The sequence below is a fragment of the Paralichthys olivaceus genome, chromosome 15, assembly GCF_024713975.1.
Source record: "Paralichthys olivaceus isolate ysfri-2021 chromosome 15, ASM2471397v2, whole genome shotgun sequence".
NCBI lineage: Eukaryota > Metazoa > Chordata > Actinopteri > Pleuronectiformes > Paralichthyidae > Paralichthys > Paralichthys olivaceus.
This window is the reverse complement of record NC_091107.1, coordinates 20011645-20033193: the sequence shown is the minus strand read 5'-3', so window position 1 is coordinate 20033193 and position 21549 is coordinate 20011645. Positions and strand designations below refer to the sequence as shown.

Below are 21549 nucleotides of genomic sequence, written 5' to 3'. Positions count from 1 at the left end.
TGACCAATCTTTTTTTTTGAAACATCAGCATTCCTAGAGGATCCTGTGGAGCTGGGTGTGGATTGTTAGAGTCTCTGAGGAGGACAATGGTCTTAAAATCATTTTTACAAACTCTGATGAGTGTCTTATGAAAGATGTAGATTCTCATCGGAGGGAATGATAAAACTTTTTCAGCTGCTGGAACCGAACTTTACCAACCTGACACGTAGGAGCAATGTGCTCACGGGGACACAGACTGTCTGCAACACTCTACGCTTCTTTATTGAAGTTACTGATATTGAAGTCTGGGTGGGTTAGTTGCAGGATAACTAAACATAGTTTAATACTTCTATCCTTCCCTTAAAGTAGTTTTATCCTGTGAAATTAAATATTTATTTGGAATGGGGGATAGATAGTTACCAGATGTACCTTCTGACAGCCCTCATTCCTCCCTCTCCACTCTCTCTCTCTCTCTCTCAGCCCTCACCAAAGTGACACTACACTGTTCTGTGGTGCACACTCTCCTTAAAACCAAAGATAAGGGAAGTCTAAAAGAGTGTCTGGTTGGTTAAGTCGATCTCCACTGCTAACACACCCAGTACATCTCAATCTCTCCCTGTTTCCAGATGCACCCTGTAACCACACCAAATGCACACAGTCATGTGGCGTGTGCCATGGCACATATAATAGGTCTATGGGTTTTTATTGACTGGTAATTGCAAATGTTTCCACTACAGCGTGTCCTCAAAGTCAGTGTGTATCTAACTAAAGCTCATTATAGACGCTATCATGTGATTAAGTGAAACGTTTCATCGCTCATCCCTTATTCTCTTCAATTTGACAGGTCTTGTTAGTAATGAGCAGATTAATTATTTGCGGCTTCAAGTTATGTATCTCGTTCCCACACATTATGTCGTGGGCACGTAATATATTTTTCCCAAATGTCTCATCTCCTTACACATTCACACTATCAGAGACGTCTTACCAGCTGTTCTCTCTGCATTCAGCAGCTGTAACTGTGTTTCTTCTAGCCTGGATAATGTGTTTGTTCTCCTAAGATATATCTAATATAACAGTTTGGTCCTCGTTGTGAAATATGCGGCTCTGCTGTCAGTACACTTGTCCATGTCTGTGATTGGTCATGTGCAGTAAACACCTCCTCCAGACTGCGATTGTTAGGTTACGTTCGGATCTCGCAAAATATTTCCAAGGTATGTTGAACTCGATTTTTAGTACAGACCTCTGAAGGCTACCGATGTTTGGAAGGGGAGGGTGAGGTGAGGTGCATTCAGCTGCAATATGCAACATCTCCACTGGATGACACTAAATTCTACACACTGAACCTTTAAACTGGACAAAGAGGGAAAAAGAAGGCGTATGCGATTTTTTCTGCATGTGGAGGGTTTCACACATGAACTGCATTTTTCGGTATATTCAGAGAATAAAGTAAATAACCTCTCACAGTAAGGGTGTAGGTGGAAAGATGAACCACTGGCAATATATAGTTTGATTTAATTTCACATTTAATATCAGATTTCTTTCACCATTTCAAGGCCTTTGTACAAATTCAGTAATATATAGATTTGCCCGAGTGGTTCTGTTTGACCACTTTATTACTGGACTTGACACGACTCAGATTCTAGACATGAGAAAGTTGTGAATATAGAAGTTGTTAGTGCAGTGCACAACCACAACGGCAGTGACTAAACACCTGTAGCAAAGGTTTCATGTCTTATGTATATAGATCCTTACAAACAAGTCACATAAAAAAGTGGACATGGCCTCAGAATATTGCTTCAAAGTTCTTTCTGTAGCATTAATATAAAAATCACATGATCTCCAGTTACTTAACTTCAGTGACATAATGAACCTATTACATGTTTACAAATACTTGAGGTATTAGTAAAATGATCGATGACCATGATGTATGCTACATCTGTGCAAATAGAAGTCTATAATATACAGAACCATCAGTAAACATTCAATAAGTTAAATACCTCCACTGAAGGCAGGGTATGCACTGAGCGGCACACAATCTCGACTGAATCCACCCAACATTTAAAGACTTAACTTGTTCTCTTCAGCACACAGATGTCATAAAGCAACTTTGAAATATCTCTACAGTTCATGAAAATGGCTTCTCGATCACGTGGAAGCACTAAAATGTAAGCATGTGATTAACAATGATGATCTAATGCCTGATTGTGAATTAAAAGTTATTTGACAACCTCCACCCACCCTGAGTATCTACATGTGTTGGTCAGATAGGAGTTGTATAAATGCGCTGTATTCTGTATACAGAGCACTCAACAGTGCATAAACTCAGTCTCTCTATATTAACACCAAAGAACTTTGACGTTGGCTCAGGCAGGTACATTAGTCCATTTTCTCCGTGATCCGTCCCATTTTGGTGCGCATGTTACGCACCAGGAAGAAACCGATGGTTGCGATGCCCATCGTCACCTCGGCTACCCAGAAAGCCATGTCCCAGCTGTGCTTTTTGGCAATGGTGCTGAAGGGAAGCCCCGCCATAAAAGCGCCCACTGCAACACAAGGAAAATGAATTATGGGCAATGCTGGAACATCAAATTAAAGATGAGGACACCTATGGAGCTGTGGGTCAATCTACTACTTCCAGAAATCTCTGTCTGTCTGTATGTGGAACGCATATCTCAACATTCCTCACACTTGGTATGTGTATTGTTGAGGGCCCAAGGAAGTGCAATGTCTTTGGTATGATTTAAACATGTTATATATTCAAAGCGTACTGAGTCGAGCTTTGTGCAGCAGCAGCGGCTTAACTTTAGTGTTACAGCCGGTCTTCACTTGCGGCAGCTCAATCACTGCAGATGACTTTTACACTTTCAGAAACAAAGCTGCAACCAACATCATTACAGGCCATTCCAAACAGGCGTGTCTAGAACAGGTACTGCACTAGTGTTTTAAAAGAGGCCTCCCTGTTGTTTGTTAGTCCTAAAGGATACAGCATGTTCTAGTTAAAAATATGTTTTAAAGTTTGTTCAGCACAAATAACACATGGTACACTTAAATAATACTGATGTGAAGTTGGTCACGTGAACCAGAAGCTTACCATTGGCCATCAGGGCCACAACAGCATGAGAGGTTCCACAGAAGTTTGAAGGAGCACTTTCACTGGCTATCACCCCAAACAAGGAAATTGGTCCGTAAGAAGAAAATCCAAACATGGCACCAAGGAAGAGGATCCAGATCTGTGAACGACAAAAAATACATAAACTGTGCTCTTCAAAGTTTCCTGCATTCACCCCATGAATTTAAGAATTTTTTAACATACCTCTTTTTCTGACACCCCGATGAGGACAGACAAGGGATGAATGACTTGAACCCAAAGAGGAGCCTCCTGAGCAGAGAAAAGAAACTCTTGTAATCATGGAAATATTGTACACAATGATTGTAGAGAACAGGATGGTGAATTACCTTTGGGATTTCAGGTGTGATGGTGACTCTGAAGAGGTACATGGACACATACATGCCAGCCATCATGAAAAGGAGCAGGCCATGTCGGGGGTTTCCATGGGTGCCCAAGCCTTTCTGGAGAAAAATCAAACGTGGGGACATTTATAGCGATAATAACAAATCGATCGATTAAATCTTTGATTTGATCTGCGTCCATTACTCACCCGAGCCACTGCTCTGTCTGAGAGGAAGCCTGATGCGAGACTGCCCACAAATCCTCCCACCTCCAAGGCACTCATGTAGGTGCTGCCTGTAAAGCAGCACAGACAAGGTCAGTACCCTTAACCGGTCAGATTACATGCAAACCAATGAGAGCAAACCAGTTGGACGTGTACCCATAAGAACGGTCTGGCCTTTCTCCTGCATGAGGAACAGCTGTCCCCAGTCGGTGGCAGCTGTCTTCACCCCAAACACCACCAAGTAGCCCAGAGACAGCACCCATAGGAAGGGGGAGAGGAGGAATTCACTCAGGGTGCTCTCGTTGCTGCCTGGTGAAGAAAGTACAGCCACAATTGGTACAGTCATTCACAAAAGAGATCATTGTTCGATAATCATTCAGCACACTGTATGGCCGTCACATGGTGCAGGCTAGTCCAACATAAATCAGTAGATGTACTGTATCTTTGAAGTGTGTCCTGGGGTTTGGTTATAGGAGTCAGACTGATTATACTACATCAGTTTTTCAACATCCAAATCTTCGACAAAGAGTCAGATATATATATTAAGACTTAAAAGGTCTTATATGGTGGGATGCCACAGTCTAGATAATTGATGGGAAACACTGAAGTGTAGGTTTGGGGTCACAAAATAAAAATATATGTCACAGCGTTTCTTGGGGAATGTATTTTAGCTATGATATAAGAGAGAATCCAGACAAAACAAAAAGAACTCTGTCTAATGTGGGTCATCATTATAACATCCATGGTGACAACAGGTTTGGGGCTGCATTCATGACTGTGTCTTTTCCTCACTGAGATCGTTAAAGTAGTGATCATTGTGGTTGATTGGGGAATAACAAAGTCTAAATAATACTGCTAATAATATGACTTTTAGTTTGCAGTTCTTGGACATCATTTCAGACTGACAGATCAGAATATTGCCTTTTCTAGTTGATGCATAAAATCTTCTTCATAGCACAAAGATTTAACTGAGCTCCAGCAGGTTCTCCAGTGAGATGAAAAGTATATCACTAGTGGGATAAAGTGATTATCATACACGCTGCTGCGTCTGACCCACTACACTTGCAATCTAATTTCCCCAACCAACAATTTGAATGTCCTATCAGGAATCAAAACCAAAATAAATTTAGATGTGTATCCTGTAAACATGAAGAAAGCAGCAAACAATCACACGATGGAACCAGAAATCCAAATGTTCTGTTAATCAACAAATTGGGTTCTCAACAAAAAATTGAAGGCCTAATTAAACTCCTTTATTTCCCTTAATATTTACCAGACAGAAACCATTTAATATAATCATGCTTTCTTTAATTGCATCATTGAGTGACCTACACCTCTAAGTTCCTATGTTTTTTTTATTTTTGATCATAATCAATAATTCCTGTCTGATTGAGGTAACAATCTTTAGCTACACTGGAAGAAGTTACTCGTAATAATTCTAGCCAGCACCGCTTTTCATTGCTTACCTCCCTTCGCCCCCTTCTTGGCCGCGGGCTGGATGCTGGGAAGGCCCACATCCTTTGGCTCATTCTTTACAAACACCAGACAAACAAACGAGAAGGAGGCACAGAAAATTCCCGACATGGTCAGGATAGTCCTCCAGTCATAGTAGTGCAGGAGCACCGTGACCAGGATTGGACCCAGGCTCCCGGCCAGGTTCATACTGCAGGACAGCACCGACCACCATGTTCCAAACTGAGAGGGGTCAAACCACTGATGGAAGGGAGACGCACAGGAGAGAGAGCAGAGAACGGTCAGATTTCCAAAATCATACACTACAGACTGAGTCAAAGAAAGCTGAATTATTTTTTCCCTCATATGCATGTTTACAACTATCATGTGTTGTATTACTGGTTACTTTCATGATTCACACAATTTATTTACAGTGACCAGAAAAAATAGCAGAAACATTACAAACATTTAGAATGACTGTCTGACCCTGTCATTACATCATGACAGCTGAGGGCGACCATAAACATTCCTCACAGTCAGCACACGCAACAGAGTCACAGAGCAATTAATAACTTGACAAACCACTGAGCAAACTCTTAAACACTTAAAACAGCCAGTCAGGCTGGAAGCACAGTTAGATCCAGTGTGTAGCTGTTAGCTCAGCTGGGGAACAGGAGCTGCAGCAACATGCTTAAAGTTCCCAGATTAAAGGTGTTTCCTCTCCTTGAAGAAGGAAAACACCTTTGGTTAAAGTGTTTTTTTCTTTTGGAAAGATCTACTGAGGATCTACTAAAAATACATTCTCCTGTAATCTGATCCCCCACCGCACACTGAGCACATGCCAAAGCCTATTTATTCCCCACCTTTTGAACACTGCTGCTTTTAAAGCAGCTTCTTGTGAGACAAAAAGTGCTGGATGGCAGAATGCATCAGGCTTTGCTTAAAGAATATGTACTTTTACAGTCCTGCCAATAATGCATAAATTCCACTGCAATGTGAAATGAATGAAGTGTTTCAAGTTGAACATACTAATAGCAGACTGAAAATCTTTTGGATTTTAACATTAACTCTGCTGAAGTTACTTTAAACTATCAGTGCCTCTCACAACTGACATCTTCTCAAAGAAGACTGTGCTGCCTGACAAACTATTTCCACCTTGTAGCAGACAGTTCCACTTTCTCTCTCGGACTACAGGGTGCAAACACACACACTGGGACTTCTCTTGTCTCTGAGCATCTGCTAATCTATCTACTAATTCCCCAAATCTCTGTCTGTATGTGGAAAGCTGACCTCCAGACCTGTTCCTCCTATCAGCTTCACACTTGGCGTGTGGTTTGTTTATGGCCCAAAGAAGTGCAGAGTCAAGTTGGTGTGATATGTTCAATATTAATAAACATTGAATTGTACAAATTGTGCTTCAGGGTTCTGTGGACCGAGTCCAGAAGCAGGTCTTTAGTTGTTCAATGCAATTAAGTTCTATTTGCATAGAGTCAAATCATATTATACATTATCTCAATGCACTTTAGATAGTAAGGTGGAGACCTTAAGCATTTTAGAGAAACCCAACAGTTCCCAATACGAGCAAACACTTTGTCGACTGTGGAGAGAAAAATCTCCCTCCCATGTCGCTTTCACAGTTGTTATTACCTTTCGCAGCACTTTCCCACAGGGGGGCCAGCCACAGCCCTGTCCCAGGCCGTTGATGAACCAGAGCAGTGAGAACATGGATACAGTGGAGGACCAGGAGAAGGCGATGTTGATCCCCCCCACCAGGAAGAGGCCGATGGAGAACAGCCAGCGGGCGCTGATCTGATCAGACAGCACGCCGCTGATGAACTTACTGATGGCATAGGCCATTGTCTGGCTGCTGGTGATCAGACCTGCAGACACACCATGAGGGTTACTTTTGAGCAGAAAGAGTCCATGCAATATAAAAGTTTAATCTTCAGTAGTATTAGAAGCAGTTGCATGCTTCACTATTAAATATGATGACATTGGCAACAAACGTCACTGTGCACAGCTTCAGAGGTGCATGGCGGCAGATTCTCAGTTGCTCACGAGTAGATTCCATCCAACGGCCTTGACTGTTCTATTATTTCTCTTAAAGTGTTATAACTCTATAAGTAATGAGAACAATTGCAATAGCAAGGTGCTGAATAAGACATAATACATTTTCTGTGCAGTCAGAAGTTGGAGGGTGTAGCTGAAAATGTAGCACCCCTGAATAAATAGTTTATGACTCGACGCAGTGTCACCTGTGTCCAGTAGTTTTCAGTTTGTCATTAGTAAAAAGTATAGTAATACTTTTACACTGTGTGTATCTGGCTGGCAACGTCATTATGGGCCTCAACAGAGCCAGAAAACTCAGAAAGCACAGTTATACCTCCTTACCCAAGTCATCTTTGTCCAGTTCAATCTCCTCCATCACAGAGGGCATGACGAAGGAGAAGGTCTTCCTGTTGAAGAAGTACAGCGAGTAGCCGATGAACATGCACAGGAAGATGACTACACGATAGTAGCCATAGCCCGTGGCCCCCATGATTGCACTTTGTCCGAACTTCAAGGATGATGAGGAAAAACAATAATTATGTCCTCTGACTTCTCTTCAGCAGCGTCTCTTATTTGGGTCCTCTGGCTTCTAGATTATAAGAAATCTAGCTGAGTGGAGCGGCGCTGTTTTGAGGACTGTTCTCAGGACGATGTTATCAAATAGGTGTTTGGACCGGCACAATGGAGAAACAATGCGTAGCATTGGCTGGGTGGCACTGATTAAATATATTCCATGAGGAAACAGTCCTGGCAGCACTCTTCTTGCAGACTGGTTGCTCTGTCTATCTGTGAGGCTGCTGCGTGCAGGGGCAAGGACAAATGAAGGAGAAGTTGCACCAGCCTGGAAATCAAAAAAATGAGATTTAAGACAAAAGCAAATACAACTAGTCACTCAAGATATACTTTCACTTTTAAAAGTCAGATAAAAATTATTTCGTGACAATGTGTTAAGAATATTTATTTTCTAAACTTTTTTAAAGTATGTGCTTTCGGTCAAATCTCTCGAGAAAACAGTGACGTAAGGAATTGAGCATGCATGTTCCTACAAGTGTTGTTGGCTGTGATGTTGTGTGATGATCAGCTGAACAAGTCATCAAACACCACCAGGTTCACATATCGTACACTGTGACCTCAGCTCCTTCTGTAACTCCACTGGTCATGTAAATACCGAAGCTGCTGCAGGAGGTCTTGAGGTGTCCAGTCAGCAACCCTCAAAATAGCCGCTGTTACACAAGTTCAGCTCAGCAGACCCAGTGACCAAGTGTGGCCATGTCTTTAAGGAAACAGAACTGAGATTAAAACACAACGATCATGCTCGTGAGTAGTTCGTGCATGCAGATCTTTTGCAGAGGGTTGTTCGGCTCTGACACTGACATGTCACAGGCTATGACCACAGCAGCACTGACCAGAGGCCTGTTGTTGGACAAAGCATCCATCAACAAACCACAGCAGACTGAGATTCACTCAAACTCATCGCCTCAAACTCACTACTCCCCCGGTTACTTGCTGGCGAGCGAGCTCCGCGGACGTGGATGTCCCCACGGGTCTACATTCAAACAACACCCCGACAAAGGGCGACGCTGTCCGGGGCTCGACGCCGCCTGGTGCCGCGGTGTGGAGGACAGAGGAAAGCCGCTGTTACCTTTCATTCGCGTCCCCGCTGCTGCTGCCATCCATGCGAGAGGGCGAGGCGCGTCCACGAGTCTGCAGCTCTTTGAGCGCGTGACCGTGACACAACAGCGAGCCACCGTGGCAATCACACGCACACGCACGTTGCAGCAGGGTGTAGTTTGCACGAGTGCGTCTAATATTAGCCCTCGGTTAAAAACGTCTCTCACGCCGCCAAACTCCATTTGGATTTCTACGATTTTACATTTGTAACATCTCATAGTAGGATTTAAAACTCGTCCACGTGCTGTTCAGGGGTCACGCGGGCCTGTAGTTTAATTCGGCCAAACCCGGCGCAATGAGGTCTTAACATTAGCTCACACAGCTCACTGTCGCCTCCCTGTGTCCATTGAATCAACACATGCAACGCACTGACTGAGAAGTGTGAAAGTGTAACTGTTCAATATTGTCCAATCCTGTCTCTCTCAGACAATGGAGCATACTCCCTATTCCAGTGGTAAACATTATTCCCAGTTCTTCCACTCCATGCTTTGTAATTTCCCTCTTTAGCTTTTCTCATTCTCTAACATACTCATTGCAGTGAAACATTGCATGCTCCACTGACTCCACTAATTGGCAGTAATCATATAATCCTGTTGCATGTCTGTTTATTAAGTGCAGTGTATAAGTGACTCTAGGGTTAAGGTTCACTTTACTCATAATACTGCCAGTCACATTCAAAGCTGAAGTCACTCTGAGCCAAGCCTGTCTCCTGTATATGTTTGTAAGGCCTCAAAGTGAGATGACCTCACACATAACATCTGGGGTTGACTCACAAAGCAGGATTAATGAACTCAGATGGGTCATGGTGCTGAGGGCAAACACAAAGCTAAAACCAAAATGACAGTGAACTGAATGAAAAACTGCTGGGGGATTTATAAATGCAGTATATCCAGCTGAATCCATAGAGCTTTTGTAAAATAGCTCAGGAGATTTGACCTCATGTGAAACAGTGGTGGCAGCAAAAGACAATCCAGAGGAGACAGAAGCTCCTATATGGTAAGATACAACAGTCCTTGTGTTTTGGAAGATCTACTCACTGCTTTAGACATGCACAGAAGGGGCAATATGTGTGAACGCAAATGTCCAATTGAGACTTCCTGTAGATTTTCTCAGGCCAGCCCCCCTAGTATAAAGTCTGCAGGGCTTATGTGAGACCACAGCAGGAAATCCTCTGCAAGATTCATTGCGAGTGAGTGGTCAGGTTGAAAATAAATATCTCAGAATGAAAAAGCTGGTCCACACACACACACACACACACACACACACACACACACACACACACACACACACACACACACAAACACACGTAGAAGACATGAACAAACATGTCAAGAGAGCTTTTGGTGATAAGAGTCTATGCTGATGTTACATCCTGCCTCTGGCTGCTGCTCCACCCCTCACCTGAACGCTCCAGAGTTTCTGTGTTGTTGTGAACGTGTCTGAGCAGAGATTCTCCTGCTGGGTTGTTTATATGTAAAAGACAAAAAACGGTCAGACACCCAGACCTAATTTTCCTGGAAATCCTCCAGAGGTCATATCCGAAAACTGCTTATATTTCAATAATTTAAAAAAAACTGTTTGACATTTTGGGAAAGAAACTAATTTACTCTCATGCCCCAACTTATATAAGCTTCATATTTCACAATCTCATATTAGTTAAATATGAAGCTTGAGTGTAGAAGATCATCAGCAACTGAATAAAGTAAGCTAGAAATGAAAGGTGGCTGACTTCTGCTCAGTTTCAGGGCCTGGTGTTGTTCATGCTGGCTCTGTCACATGTTCATGTTTCACTGAAACACTTGAGCAGAACAGAGCCATGGTTAATGTCATCAGTCACACCCACTGTGACATGTAAAATGATCTGCTGTGGTAAAGGTCATTTCTACTAGTTTGACCTCTAGTGTTACTCTCTTAACTGATATCTGATATCGGTGCCAGATACTCTTTCCTTTTTCAGTCTTTTTTGATCATGGTGGTAAACGCACTGTATTTATTTTTGCACTTTTCCAGTCCTATCACTCAAGTTAGTGAGCAAGTACTTGAGGGTACAAGTCACGATCACCCTTTCATACAGCTTTTCTATATGTAGTGCTTTTTCTATCACACACCTGTCACCTGTCTCATTTGGGGTTCGGTATCTTGTCCAAGGACAATTCAGAATGCGTACTGGAGGAGACAGGGATCGAACCACTGACCTACTGGTCAGTGAATAATGCCTATGCATGTTTTTAAAATGTTCTGTAAAACATGTTTTTATCCACATAGGGGTAAAATGTTACAGTTTGGCCAGCACAAGCATTAGTGCAACACAAATGGACTTGTGCTTTAGAGCCTCCATCAGCTACTATGAATTACAAAGAATTACAAACTATGAATTACAGCCACATTACAAGAGAGGGCACAGTTGTCTTCTCATGTGGGTAGAGAGCTGCTAAGGATTATTTTCCTATCATCTCTTTATCATTTCCTTTACACTTGTTTGTGTCGTTTCTTGCCAACAGATGGCGCTATAACAGCGTGTAACCTGGAGCTGAAGAACCTAACAGTCATGGGTGACATGGGTACATTCATTTAAAACATTTTCTATCTGTCGTTAAACTAAACGCTTGATTGTGAATCTGCCTCAGCATGAAAATAGAGATACAATGTGATGTATGAATTTGAAATTATTTTGAAAGCTTTTACTGCCTGGGTTTGGATTTAGTTGGTTTTTCCGGACACAATTTGTGTGTGTGTGTGTGTGTGTGTGTGTGTGTGACTTCCTGTGTTCAATCATCACAGTAATTGGACAGATGTTCCAAGGGCTTGTCTGTGGTCACCTTCCAGAGTTCACTGCAGGATGACTGTTTACAATTTATTGAACCAATAGAAAAGCAGAAGAAAGAGTTTCTCCATTTACTGGAATGACCACACGCACAGACTGAGAGGCACAGAAGAAGAACTGACTGGTAAACTGAAGAAAAACAAAAAAACAAATGAAAACCAAAGGATTGAGTCATGGGCACTTCACATTTCTTATCAAAGTTTTTTCTAATTCACGTTGCATAGTTTGTAAAAGGACAAATGTTACAGTGTGTAATTTTGTAACCATTTCATCTATTGACGCTGACAGACTGAAAGCTCATATAACAACAAGAGCCTTCAACATATCACAGCAAACCTCAAGGTAGTTGTGAAGGATTCTTCCAGGGATGATTTATACCTAAACATGACCTCTGTGTATTTACTCTTCATATAAAAATTCATAATGTAATTCACTCCGGATGTTTGTGGTGAGGTGTCAGTGTAGTGACTTCAGCAGTATTGTATGCCAGAAAAATGTCTAGATCCCAGGAAACAGCGGTGCACTGACTAATAGGCTTTAGTCAGTATGATATATTGGTAGACATAAACTGTTTCTCTTTGTGCTTCGTTTTTAAAACATCCCCACATTTCTTGATAAAGTAAAGTCAGTTTTCACAATAAAAATAAAGAATAGTTATTGTCAATTAATAGCTCTTGAACCCAATAAACAAAATAATAATAATAAAGACTGATAAATGTCTTGCTTGTATACTGAAGCACAAAGTGTCACCCCCCCCCCCCCCCCCCCCCCCTTATATGACTCTTTGTAAGTTGTAGCTTTATTCAGAATCCCCTCAATAGAAATATATCATCACATAACTTCTACGTATATATAAAGGCTGTAGATGAATAGCTGAGCATAGATTATTATATTATTCCTCACACAGTCAAATTTGCACAACACAATTTCTCAATCCCAACAAGCAAAGCTTAAAGAGCAGATTTAAAGAGTTGTAACAAAGAAGTGTTTCATATCTACAGGTCGAGTTTTTAAATTGTTTCTGAAACACTTTTTGATCTTATTTGCTGGATTCCTCTCGATAAAGCCAGTGTCTGTGGTCCCTGCAGGCTTGTAATATACACGGCCATATTTTTCATTTGGACCATAATCTTAATCGAAATCGTAATCTGTGGAGGTAATACAAATCCTTTGACAATTTGTGGTAAGATCCATATCATCAGTGGTAAATGGATTGTATTTATCCAAAGTACTCACACACACATCCATACAGTGCAGCTATGTATTCTATGTTTCTCTATTACGCATCACTCACACAGCCTTCAGGGGCACTTTGGAGTTCAATATGTTGCCCAACATAGGCACGCACAACGGGGGAGCCTGAACCTCTGACCTTCTGGTTAGTGGACAACCCGCTCCATTCACCTCGTGAGCCACAGCCACCCCTAATGACTGATGTTTTGACCTACATTGTCTTTGTCAGTATTCATTCACTGCTGATATGCACTAGCTTGCAAACCATTTTTCACTTGTCTCTCTACTCTGTAACCTGCACAACGCCCGTATTGATTATTAGAGACAGTCTGCAGTAGGCGACCCAGAGAGAGCGAGAGAGGGGGACTTTACTGCACTGCATCAAATAACAACAAGGTTCTCGTACTATTTTTATGCTGGTCATTGGGGAGGAGACCATGTTCAAATGCAATAACGCAACACATACCTCAACCTGCTTTTAAATGATTGAGGAGACTGTCTCTATGTAACTGTTGGGGATGAATTAAAGATTAATTTATTCCCAAATGGCAAAAAAGAATGTTATATGTGTTTGTGTGTTTTACTATAGGCTTAGGAATCAAACTTCAATCTATCTATCCATCCCCCCTTTCCATCCACCCATCCATCCACGTATCCATCTATCTATCTATTTGTCTATCCGTCTATCTATCTACACATAATTATGGAAATATTGTGTACAGCCTCCCTGCTGACACAACCCTCAAAACCATGGACACCATTCACCACAGTGTGCCATTCGATTCATTACTGCAGACATCTGTCACACCATGAGTTCTGGAATCGACCAGACACTGACATTCATAAAGCCTTATGGTCAGGACATGAGAACTATAGGGGACAAGATTACAGTTTGCACTGCAAAAACTGAAATTAAATGAACTCTCGTTCTGATGTACCCATAGACAATGTAAAGATGGACAACATGACAGCTCCCCAAAAGTGAAGCCCAATCATCTTGGTTGTCCCCTGGTGGCTGACTGCAATATTGCTCATAAATCCCACCTCCTCCATTTTAGCAGATGGGACAAGGAGCAAACCAAAGTGTCAAATGCGTGTCACATACATTTTTCTTTTTCTAATTCAGGTAGTTCTTATCACACTGATGTCATCTAACTGTTTCTGACAAGTTTGGTTTTAATCGCATAAGACTGACTGCGATTGGTCCTAGATACCATGGCTCAACTCCAGGATCACTACTGAAAAGACTCTGGCTTCAAATAACATCGTGGATGATGGCACCTATATCCAGCATAGTTGCATCTTTATACATAATCTATAGCACATCACAATCCTAGTTCAGTCACACAAACACACACAATAATGAAATCATAAATGCTTATGTGATGTCCATAGTATTTTCTCTCATCTGGTCCTCATGTTGAACACATGTTAATAACATTGAGGTTTCCAGATTAAATAACACTCAATTACACAACTTCACAACTGCTGTTCTGTGTATACACTCTCTGCACTGACACTTCAAATGGCACATCAGCAGAGAAATAATAGGACTGTCACATCTGTCCAGATGAGCGACGAAAAGGGAAGAGACAAAGTTTTGTTGATTTGACTGTTACCAGCAGTGATTTCAGTTTCACAGCAGGAGAGACACGGAGCAGGAACCAGCTTCACTTCACAATTAATGCATCAAGCTCATCCCCTGATGCTGGAGACTTGGCAGAGCCATTATGGCTCCCAACCCATCCCCTCCTCCTTGCCTGTCTGTTTAAGGTGACAAACTGCTCCCTGCAGTTACACATATTTCCTGCACATCCAATTTCACCTGCGTGCAGCTGTGTCAGTCATGCTGTCAAGGAAATGTCATTTGTGCTCACCCTTTTTTTTTTCTTCATCCCTCTGCACCGGTGGCCCATTCATCCCATTGTCGTGGACACAATATCTCAGGAACGTCTTGAATTTTTTAGTGAATTTCTTCCCCGAAGTTGAATTCCTCTCGAAACACGATTTGCCTTGCCCCAGGAAGAGAATTTATTATTTGCCTCCTCGCTTTCACAGATTGGAAGGAGAAGGTTCACTTCTGAAATATTCAGATAATGGGTGACACAAATGTTGGGTGCTCACCTTGAAACTGAAACTGCTGTGTTGCAGGGTTGAAGATGTGTGTCAGGCGTCCATATTTGAGAAGTTTTAGATTCTTCACAGCAACATTTACTTTTGAAGCATCGTCTACTGTCATGTCAAAACTTTGCATTCTCTATGAGCTTTATTGGCCCAGTGTGAACACATACAAGGAATTGAATTGTTAAGTTGTTACTCTCAACAAATTTGCAAAAAAATACCATAGTAAGATTTTTTGACAGATAGTTTTAGACTGGATGAGCAAAAACACCAAAAAACAAAACATACATCCAAACTAAAAGCAGCCCCAGAATTTCACAACTAAAACAAGGCCAACAACATTTCAATATTTCTCCATTTTAGGGGCTCAGAGATTTTAATGTAGAAAAAGTCTACGTCTAAAACGTATAAGTGCGGATGTAGTCCAACAAAGGCAAAAATCAAAGATCAGATTTGCAAAGAGAGAGTTAACAGATGAGGTGAGATGAGAGTAAGAGGAAAAGAAAAGAGGCTCAAGCTGATACACTGCAAGGTGAAAATCCATGTACAGTATTTCTGAAATCGTGCTGAGAGGCGGTAATTCAATTTAATCGTGTTGGGGAGGAAGGGGAATTAATGAAACCCTGCGAGCTGAAATTAGAATCTATGTAGCCTACATAGAAAATATGTGAAAATACACATGATGCTCTCCTACATGAAAAGTGTTTGTTGTGGGGGTCCGTGGGTTCATGTGTGTTTCATTGAAGGTTCATAGCAACAAATACATGGGTTGTCAGTATTTATAAAATTTTGAAAGTGAAGCCTCTCTCTTCTACATCAAAGGCCGATGGACACACTGAGCGACTCTACATGAGGTTTATCCGGCTCTCTGTACCACCTGAAGCTGCGGGGCACAGACCAATGAGAGGTGAGGAAGGCAGATCACAGGTGCTGTAATGGAAAAAAAGATGGAAATTTAATAAAAATGTAAATTTCTCTCAAGAGTTATAAGAAGCAATATGAGAATCTGCAGTGCAACATTTGGATAATTGGACGGGATAAGCACGCTGATGGGCTGAAGGTGATTGTTTATTGAGGCAGAGCGTCTCGGTATTAGCCTCCTGAGCTATTAAAACCCTGGTGTGTTGGTTGTGAACACGCCACCAGAAGCAATGATTACATGGGGACGGATGGTCACATCAGTGCAGCACTTATAATACTGTGATGTGTACATTGTGTAAAATACACTGAGTTGGCCTGTCACTCGTAATCAAAGACTGATTAGACATGTGCTGGACAGTCGATAAATTACTTCTCTATATGCAAAGTGTAATGATAAACAGGAAGCAGAACTATTATGATTAGACCTTAATAACTGGATAGCTGCACCATCATTGGCTTCCATGGTTAAATCATGCAGAAATATCACAGACTACAACAAGAGTGATGTATATTTCAACAGAAAAACTAATGAGAAAATGACTGAAGGTGGACTGGTGAACTGTGAACAATAATATGGAAAGAGGTAGGAGCTATAGCTTTTCTCGATTTCTCAAAGTAGATTTTACTTAAGACTTTTTCCAAACGCTCACACAGCATAATTCATAATCATTTCTGTGACAAAGTGGGTGAGAAGTCCTTTTTACTCACTATTTGTCCCTGGCATCTTTTGACCACATTACACAGTGCACTCATTAGTTTCTCCATAAGTTCATTATACTATAATTTACCATTTTGCAACATTGCATCATTACTATATAGCTCAGGTTGGAGTGTCTGGGCAAGACTTTACAGTTCACATTGATCTATGAGTAATGTAGAGCAGCACACAACACTAATTTAGTTTTAGTTGTCAGAAATTGAATATAAAATAATCCCAGTGATGTTTTCATTAGTGTGTTTCGTCTAAATTGTAATAATTGTAAGGGGTTAGGGTTTTATTTACCCTAGAATGGGCCCTTTACATTTGAATACTCCGGACAAACTAAACAACTTTTGAGTTTTTATGAAAACTGAAGACTACCACAGGTTCTCTTTCATGTTTGGAAGGTGAGGGGTATTCAGCTGAAACATGCAACCACTAGATCTCGGTAAATTCTACACACTGAACCTTTAAGTTCAGCATACTTTAAGTAAGAGGTGAGGAGAAACTATGTTGCCACCAGCATGTATTTTTTTTCTTCCTTTTTTAAAATTTTGTTTCGCCTGCCCACCTTCTTTTCTGACCCTCAAGCTATTATCCCACAATCTCACAATTTTGGGCTGCTCTTTTTATTGCATGCTGTGGTTTACCATTTCTGAAACAATCAGTCTCAGTCAAATCTATACAAAAGGAGCTTGTTCCCAGTTTAATAATCATAAAGCACGGAATCATTGTGTGCTGAGAGAAATTATATTGACATATAATTATCATGTGAAGTCAGAGTCTTTCCCCATTACACTGATCAAACAATAATGTCATTGGAGAGCGTGGCATGTCATGCCAGGAGTATTTATTCCAACCGACTCACTAATATTTTGGACAAACTGAAATATTAAACCTGTCGCTCCCAGTCCAGCAGCTGTGAGCTGACATTTATACAAAAGAAAAGTTTCCCCCCTCCTACACTGTCACACTTTGAAACGTGGATGTGAAAAGTAGGTCAGGTTAGAAATCTGTATTTAAACCTTTTTTTAACGGGTTCCATTATGCAGCAGCTCGATGAAGCTGACGTGCTCCATTTAACGCAGAAGTCGCGATGCCACCCGAATCGAATGCATTCATGTTCAGCAAGTTGGAAAACCAAGAACACTTTTGTCGTCCTACTTCTTGCCAGCAATAGTTGCTGAATGACACATTGCTTGTTTTGCATGTACGAAGACTGTAGATACATGTGCCGAGAAGGAAGTTGGATATTACTGTGTGTATGACTGATTTAATGAGACTACAGTTCTCTTTGCCAGATGTCTGGGCTCAGCATTAAAAATAGGAAGAGATAAAGAAGTGATATAAGAGCCGCTAAGAGATTTAAAAGCTAGCAATACAATTTTAAAATCAATTCAGAGCGTGACTGGGATGGGGGAGATGTGTTCATACTCTCAAGTTTTTGTAAGAACTCTCGCTGCTCTATTCACTCACAAGAGGTGAACATCCTGTAAAAGACAGCTCGGTCTTATTTATTTATTTACAAGCTAAGGTGATCTGTAATTTTGCAGTAGCAGATAGTAGAGGGTGCCTGTATATAGATGAAATGCTCAGACTGGGATGACCAACAGATATTGATCAACTTTTCCTGGATTTGATGTGAGTAAACCAGATTACAGTTCTCACACACAGCCATGTTGTTGTTGTTGGCTGCACTATTCACATTAATCCCAGTCATCTCTTCACATCTTGCATAATTTAACCAAACTGCGGCAGTCTGTCTGCAGGCAGCAGGAATCAGGAGCAATATTCACAGGCCAGCAGACTGATGGTCAGTCGTTTTCCACACACATCACAGCCCTGCGATGTGTTTGCTTCACTCTGCTCTCTCACTCTTTGCTCTGCTTCACTGTTCAGGTGATAAGATGCTTCTCTTCTATGGACAAGAACAAAAGTTAACCATACACTGGAGCTGTGGCCCTGTGTGCATTGTGAGAGCTTCTTCTCTGCTTTACTACACAGTCTATGCTTGCCAGTGCCATTATGTACATTCTATATAATTACACATCATTAAAGAGGCTGGTCCCTAGTGAAGTATGCTTTCCAAGACAAATACGCAATTAAATTAAGAGATGAATGTAATCATTTCAATTCTACCAAAGGAAGAAAAAGAAGAAATCACCCCGTTTGAAATAATCACAGGATTCCAACTTATCTCACAAAGTAAATTTTAATGAATATTAAGGGTGAACTTGAGTATCTGTTGGAATTACAGTCTATCTATATCATGAATAGTAAATGAAGATAACCAATTTAATGCCATTTATTTATAGCATTGTATCTCAGGCCGTCAATAAAAAAGAACATTGTGAAGATTAGAGTGGGTCCAAAAGAGAGCAGAAATAATAATAATAATAATACATTTAAATTTAAGTGGGTGTGAATGGTTATATATCTCTGTATATCTCATGTTGGCCCTGTGATGGGATGGCGACCACTGGGATGAGCTCCAGCTCCAACCCTCAAAGGAGAAGTGGTATAGGTGATGGATGAATGGACTTTAAAGTGTATTGATCATTGTGTCTTCTATTAGGCCTAGGAGACGAAAAAGGACAGAGATACATCAACAGGTTTACCATCAAATCTGGAATAAAGTGAATCATTAATATTCATTATTTGTTAATAAACTCATGGCAGGGTTGCTGTTCACATACCATCTGAAAAAATGAAGTCCTACTAACCAACCAACTAACTGATTGATTGTCTGGCTGACCGACTGACCCTTTGACTGACTGTCTAACCTTAAGACAGTCTGATTAATTATCGCATCCCTAAAAATACTGTATATACTAAATGTCATAAAGGATCGTTTGGTTCTTTTATATTTACCATAATTGAATTCCCCTGATGATGCTGAAGACTCTGTTACTGTGAGTCTATCATTTCAGTTCTAGCACGAGATACATATCCTGTGTATATGTTAAAAGCCCATGCAAATATATATTTATCTTTGAATGTTCGTGAAAGACGGTCATTTTAATCACACTGACATGTGTGGAACATTTGAACATTTCATTCTTTCTAGTCCTGTTGAAAGGACTCAGCTGCCAGACCTTCTCCAGTATCATTTACAAGTATATTTAGAGGGGTAGTTCACATTAATTACTATTGACATTTACAGCATTAGTGTCAGGTGTCAGCTCAACATACTGTATGAGCACAACACATGTTAGCCGTCCTGAAAACACTAGCCCAAACTATTTCCATGGACATAAAAACCTGCATTTTCTGAATACATACATGTTTGAATGTAAACACAGGCTAAATGCTTGCCGATGCCAATAATGTACTTGGGAGAGGTCCCATCACAACTTTAACATTAAGCTTAAGAGTAACTGATTGTTGTCAGCAGCTTGGTCACTGAAGCTAAGACAGAAGCTGAGGCTGCAGCATTTCTGTCTTTCTGCAGCAATGCAAAAACACCACTGCAGATTTTAATGGAAATTCACAAAATGGAAACAGGAGTACACATAAAAAATATCTGAATTATTGGAAGCCAAAGAAATCTATCTTTTCTTTCAAATACCACCAGTAAAAAAAAGATCATCCTTCACTGATCCTTCACTTTTAATAGTGTTTGGAGGTGCATTGTATTTCTGTTTGTGTAGCAATGTGCAGGTGTTCACAGCAGTTAATGACGTGAACCCCATTTAATCATTAGGCTTTGATTTTAAACAAAGCACTGAAATGTAAATTCTCACAAACACTTGTAATAGTCATGGGAATGTTTTGCTAAAGCTATTTGTGAACTACATGATGTCATAGTTAGTCTGGTGCATAAAAGCAATTGAAGGGGAATCATGATATTCTTTATCCTGGGTCCTGTGTTTTAAAATGAGGATGTGTAAATGAATGGTACTCACAACAACTTCAGTCAGTCCAGCAGATGGTCTCCACGGGCAGACACAGCAATTACATCGGCTATAATGTCATCTTAAGAGGCAACTGCGACAGTTCAGAAAATATTCACTAAACATTTTCACCAATAAAAGGCTCAAATTGTTATTCTGGGTCAAGAGTCTGACAGCAATGCCCACGTCTCATTCAGTGAGATGTCTCACTCTCTACCGTACAGCAGCTTGTTGTCCCTCCACTGCTTCTTGCCTCCGACTCTCACTCATATTTCCACCTCTGTCCTCAACAACCCAAGTATCACAAGACCTGGAGTGAAACTCACTCTCAAGTCTTGTGACGCTTGGGTTGTTGCAGGGAGACAGAGGTGGAAACGTGATTGATAGAGAGAGGTGGAGAGAGGAGTTTAGATTTTACTGAGAGAAACTATTACAGCTGAATATTTTTGTTGATGATGCATTTCACTTCCTACTTGTTTGAGTTGGATTATACAAAGAAGAGCCTCCTACAAATTGAAAAGGAAACGAGGAGAGAGTTTTTGTAAAAGAAAAAGTTCATACCCACATTCATAAACACTTTTGAGGTTTTTTCCAGGTTACCACATTTTCATGGTATGATGTCAAAATTTATTGCACGAAATCAATTAATACTGAAAAAAGCTTTGTTGTTGTTGAAATCAGTTCCGATCTGCAACATCCAGACAGTGATATCATTTTGTGGAGGGTCTGAATCGGTTGTTGAGCTGTCATGCTTCACTATGATTCATTCAGCTGTATCAGAGCTGGGAGACCAGTGGCAGAATATTTATTTTTCTCCAGACCATCTGTATTCTACCTCACTGCTGCATAGACTGTAGTCTGCAAGTCCAAGACCTGCTATAAACCCTGCAGACATTACAATCAACACAACACGTAACCATAACCAATATAACACTGTGCCCATGACGTGTTCTAATGGTGTGAGGCCTTTCTGCTCCCGTCCTGAGTCTCCTCGCTCTTTTTTACCATCTTACTCTAATAAAAGCTCTAATG

General features: G+C 40.9%; 1 protein-coding gene and 1 long non-coding RNA gene across 10 annotated transcripts; both read right to left on the bottom strand.

The window, feature by feature from the left end:
* Window positions 1-1484: 1484 nt before the first annotated feature.
* Window positions 1485-8954, bottom strand: LOC109628810 (glucose-6-phosphate exchanger SLC37A4-like). Of its 9 annotated transcripts, none has more exons than XM_069510030.1 (11): window positions 8797-8887; window positions 8201-8427; window positions 7497-7995; window positions 6753-6985; window positions 5120-5366; window positions 3810-3962; window positions 3639-3724; window positions 3436-3549; window positions 3293-3358; window positions 3071-3209; window positions 1485-2522 (listed from the first exon to the last, which is right to left on the bottom strand). In XM_069510030.1, the coding sequence occupies exons 3-11, from the start codon at window positions 7642-7644 to the stop codon at window positions 2356-2358; spliced, it is 1353 nt and encodes a 450-aa protein (XP_069366131.1). In that variant the 5' UTR covers window positions 7645-7995; window positions 8201-8427; window positions 8797-8887; the 3' UTR covers window positions 1485-2355. The 9 variants fall into 9 exon arrangements, with proteins under 9 accessions (XP_069366131.1, XP_019941764.2, XP_019941768.2 ...); XM_020086205.2 differs by having other exon boundaries at window positions 8323-8427; XM_020086209.2 differs by lacking the exon at window positions 8797-8887 and adding an exon at window positions 8529-8790.
* A 9863-nt stretch (window positions 8955-18817) lies between these two features.
* On the bottom strand, window positions 18818-20933 carry LOC138404838 (uncharacterized). Its single transcript, XR_011238600.1, has 2 exons — window positions 20530-20933; window positions 18818-19201 (listed from the first exon to the last, which is right to left on the bottom strand). It is a non-coding gene; the product is annotated as an uncharacterized lncRNA (long non-coding RNA).
* Window positions 20934-21549: the final 616 nt, after the last annotated feature.

What these genes read in the sequence shown, in the direction of transcription:
- LOC109628810 (XM_020086203.2), bottom strand. Translation starts at nt 7,644, where the DNA reads ATGGGGGCCACGGGCTATGGCTACTATCGTGTAGTCATCTTCCTGTGC. An exon ending in GTGGGAAAGTGCTGCGAAAG is followed by an intron (nt 5,367 to 6,752) that starts GTAATAACAACT and finishes CCCTTCCATCAG; the next exon opens with TGGTTTGACCCCTCTCAGTT. An exon ending in TCACACCTGAAATCCCAAAG is followed by an intron (nt 3,359 to 3,435) that starts GTAATTCACCAT and finishes TTCTCTGCTCAG; the next exon opens with GAGGCTCCTCTTTGGGTTCA.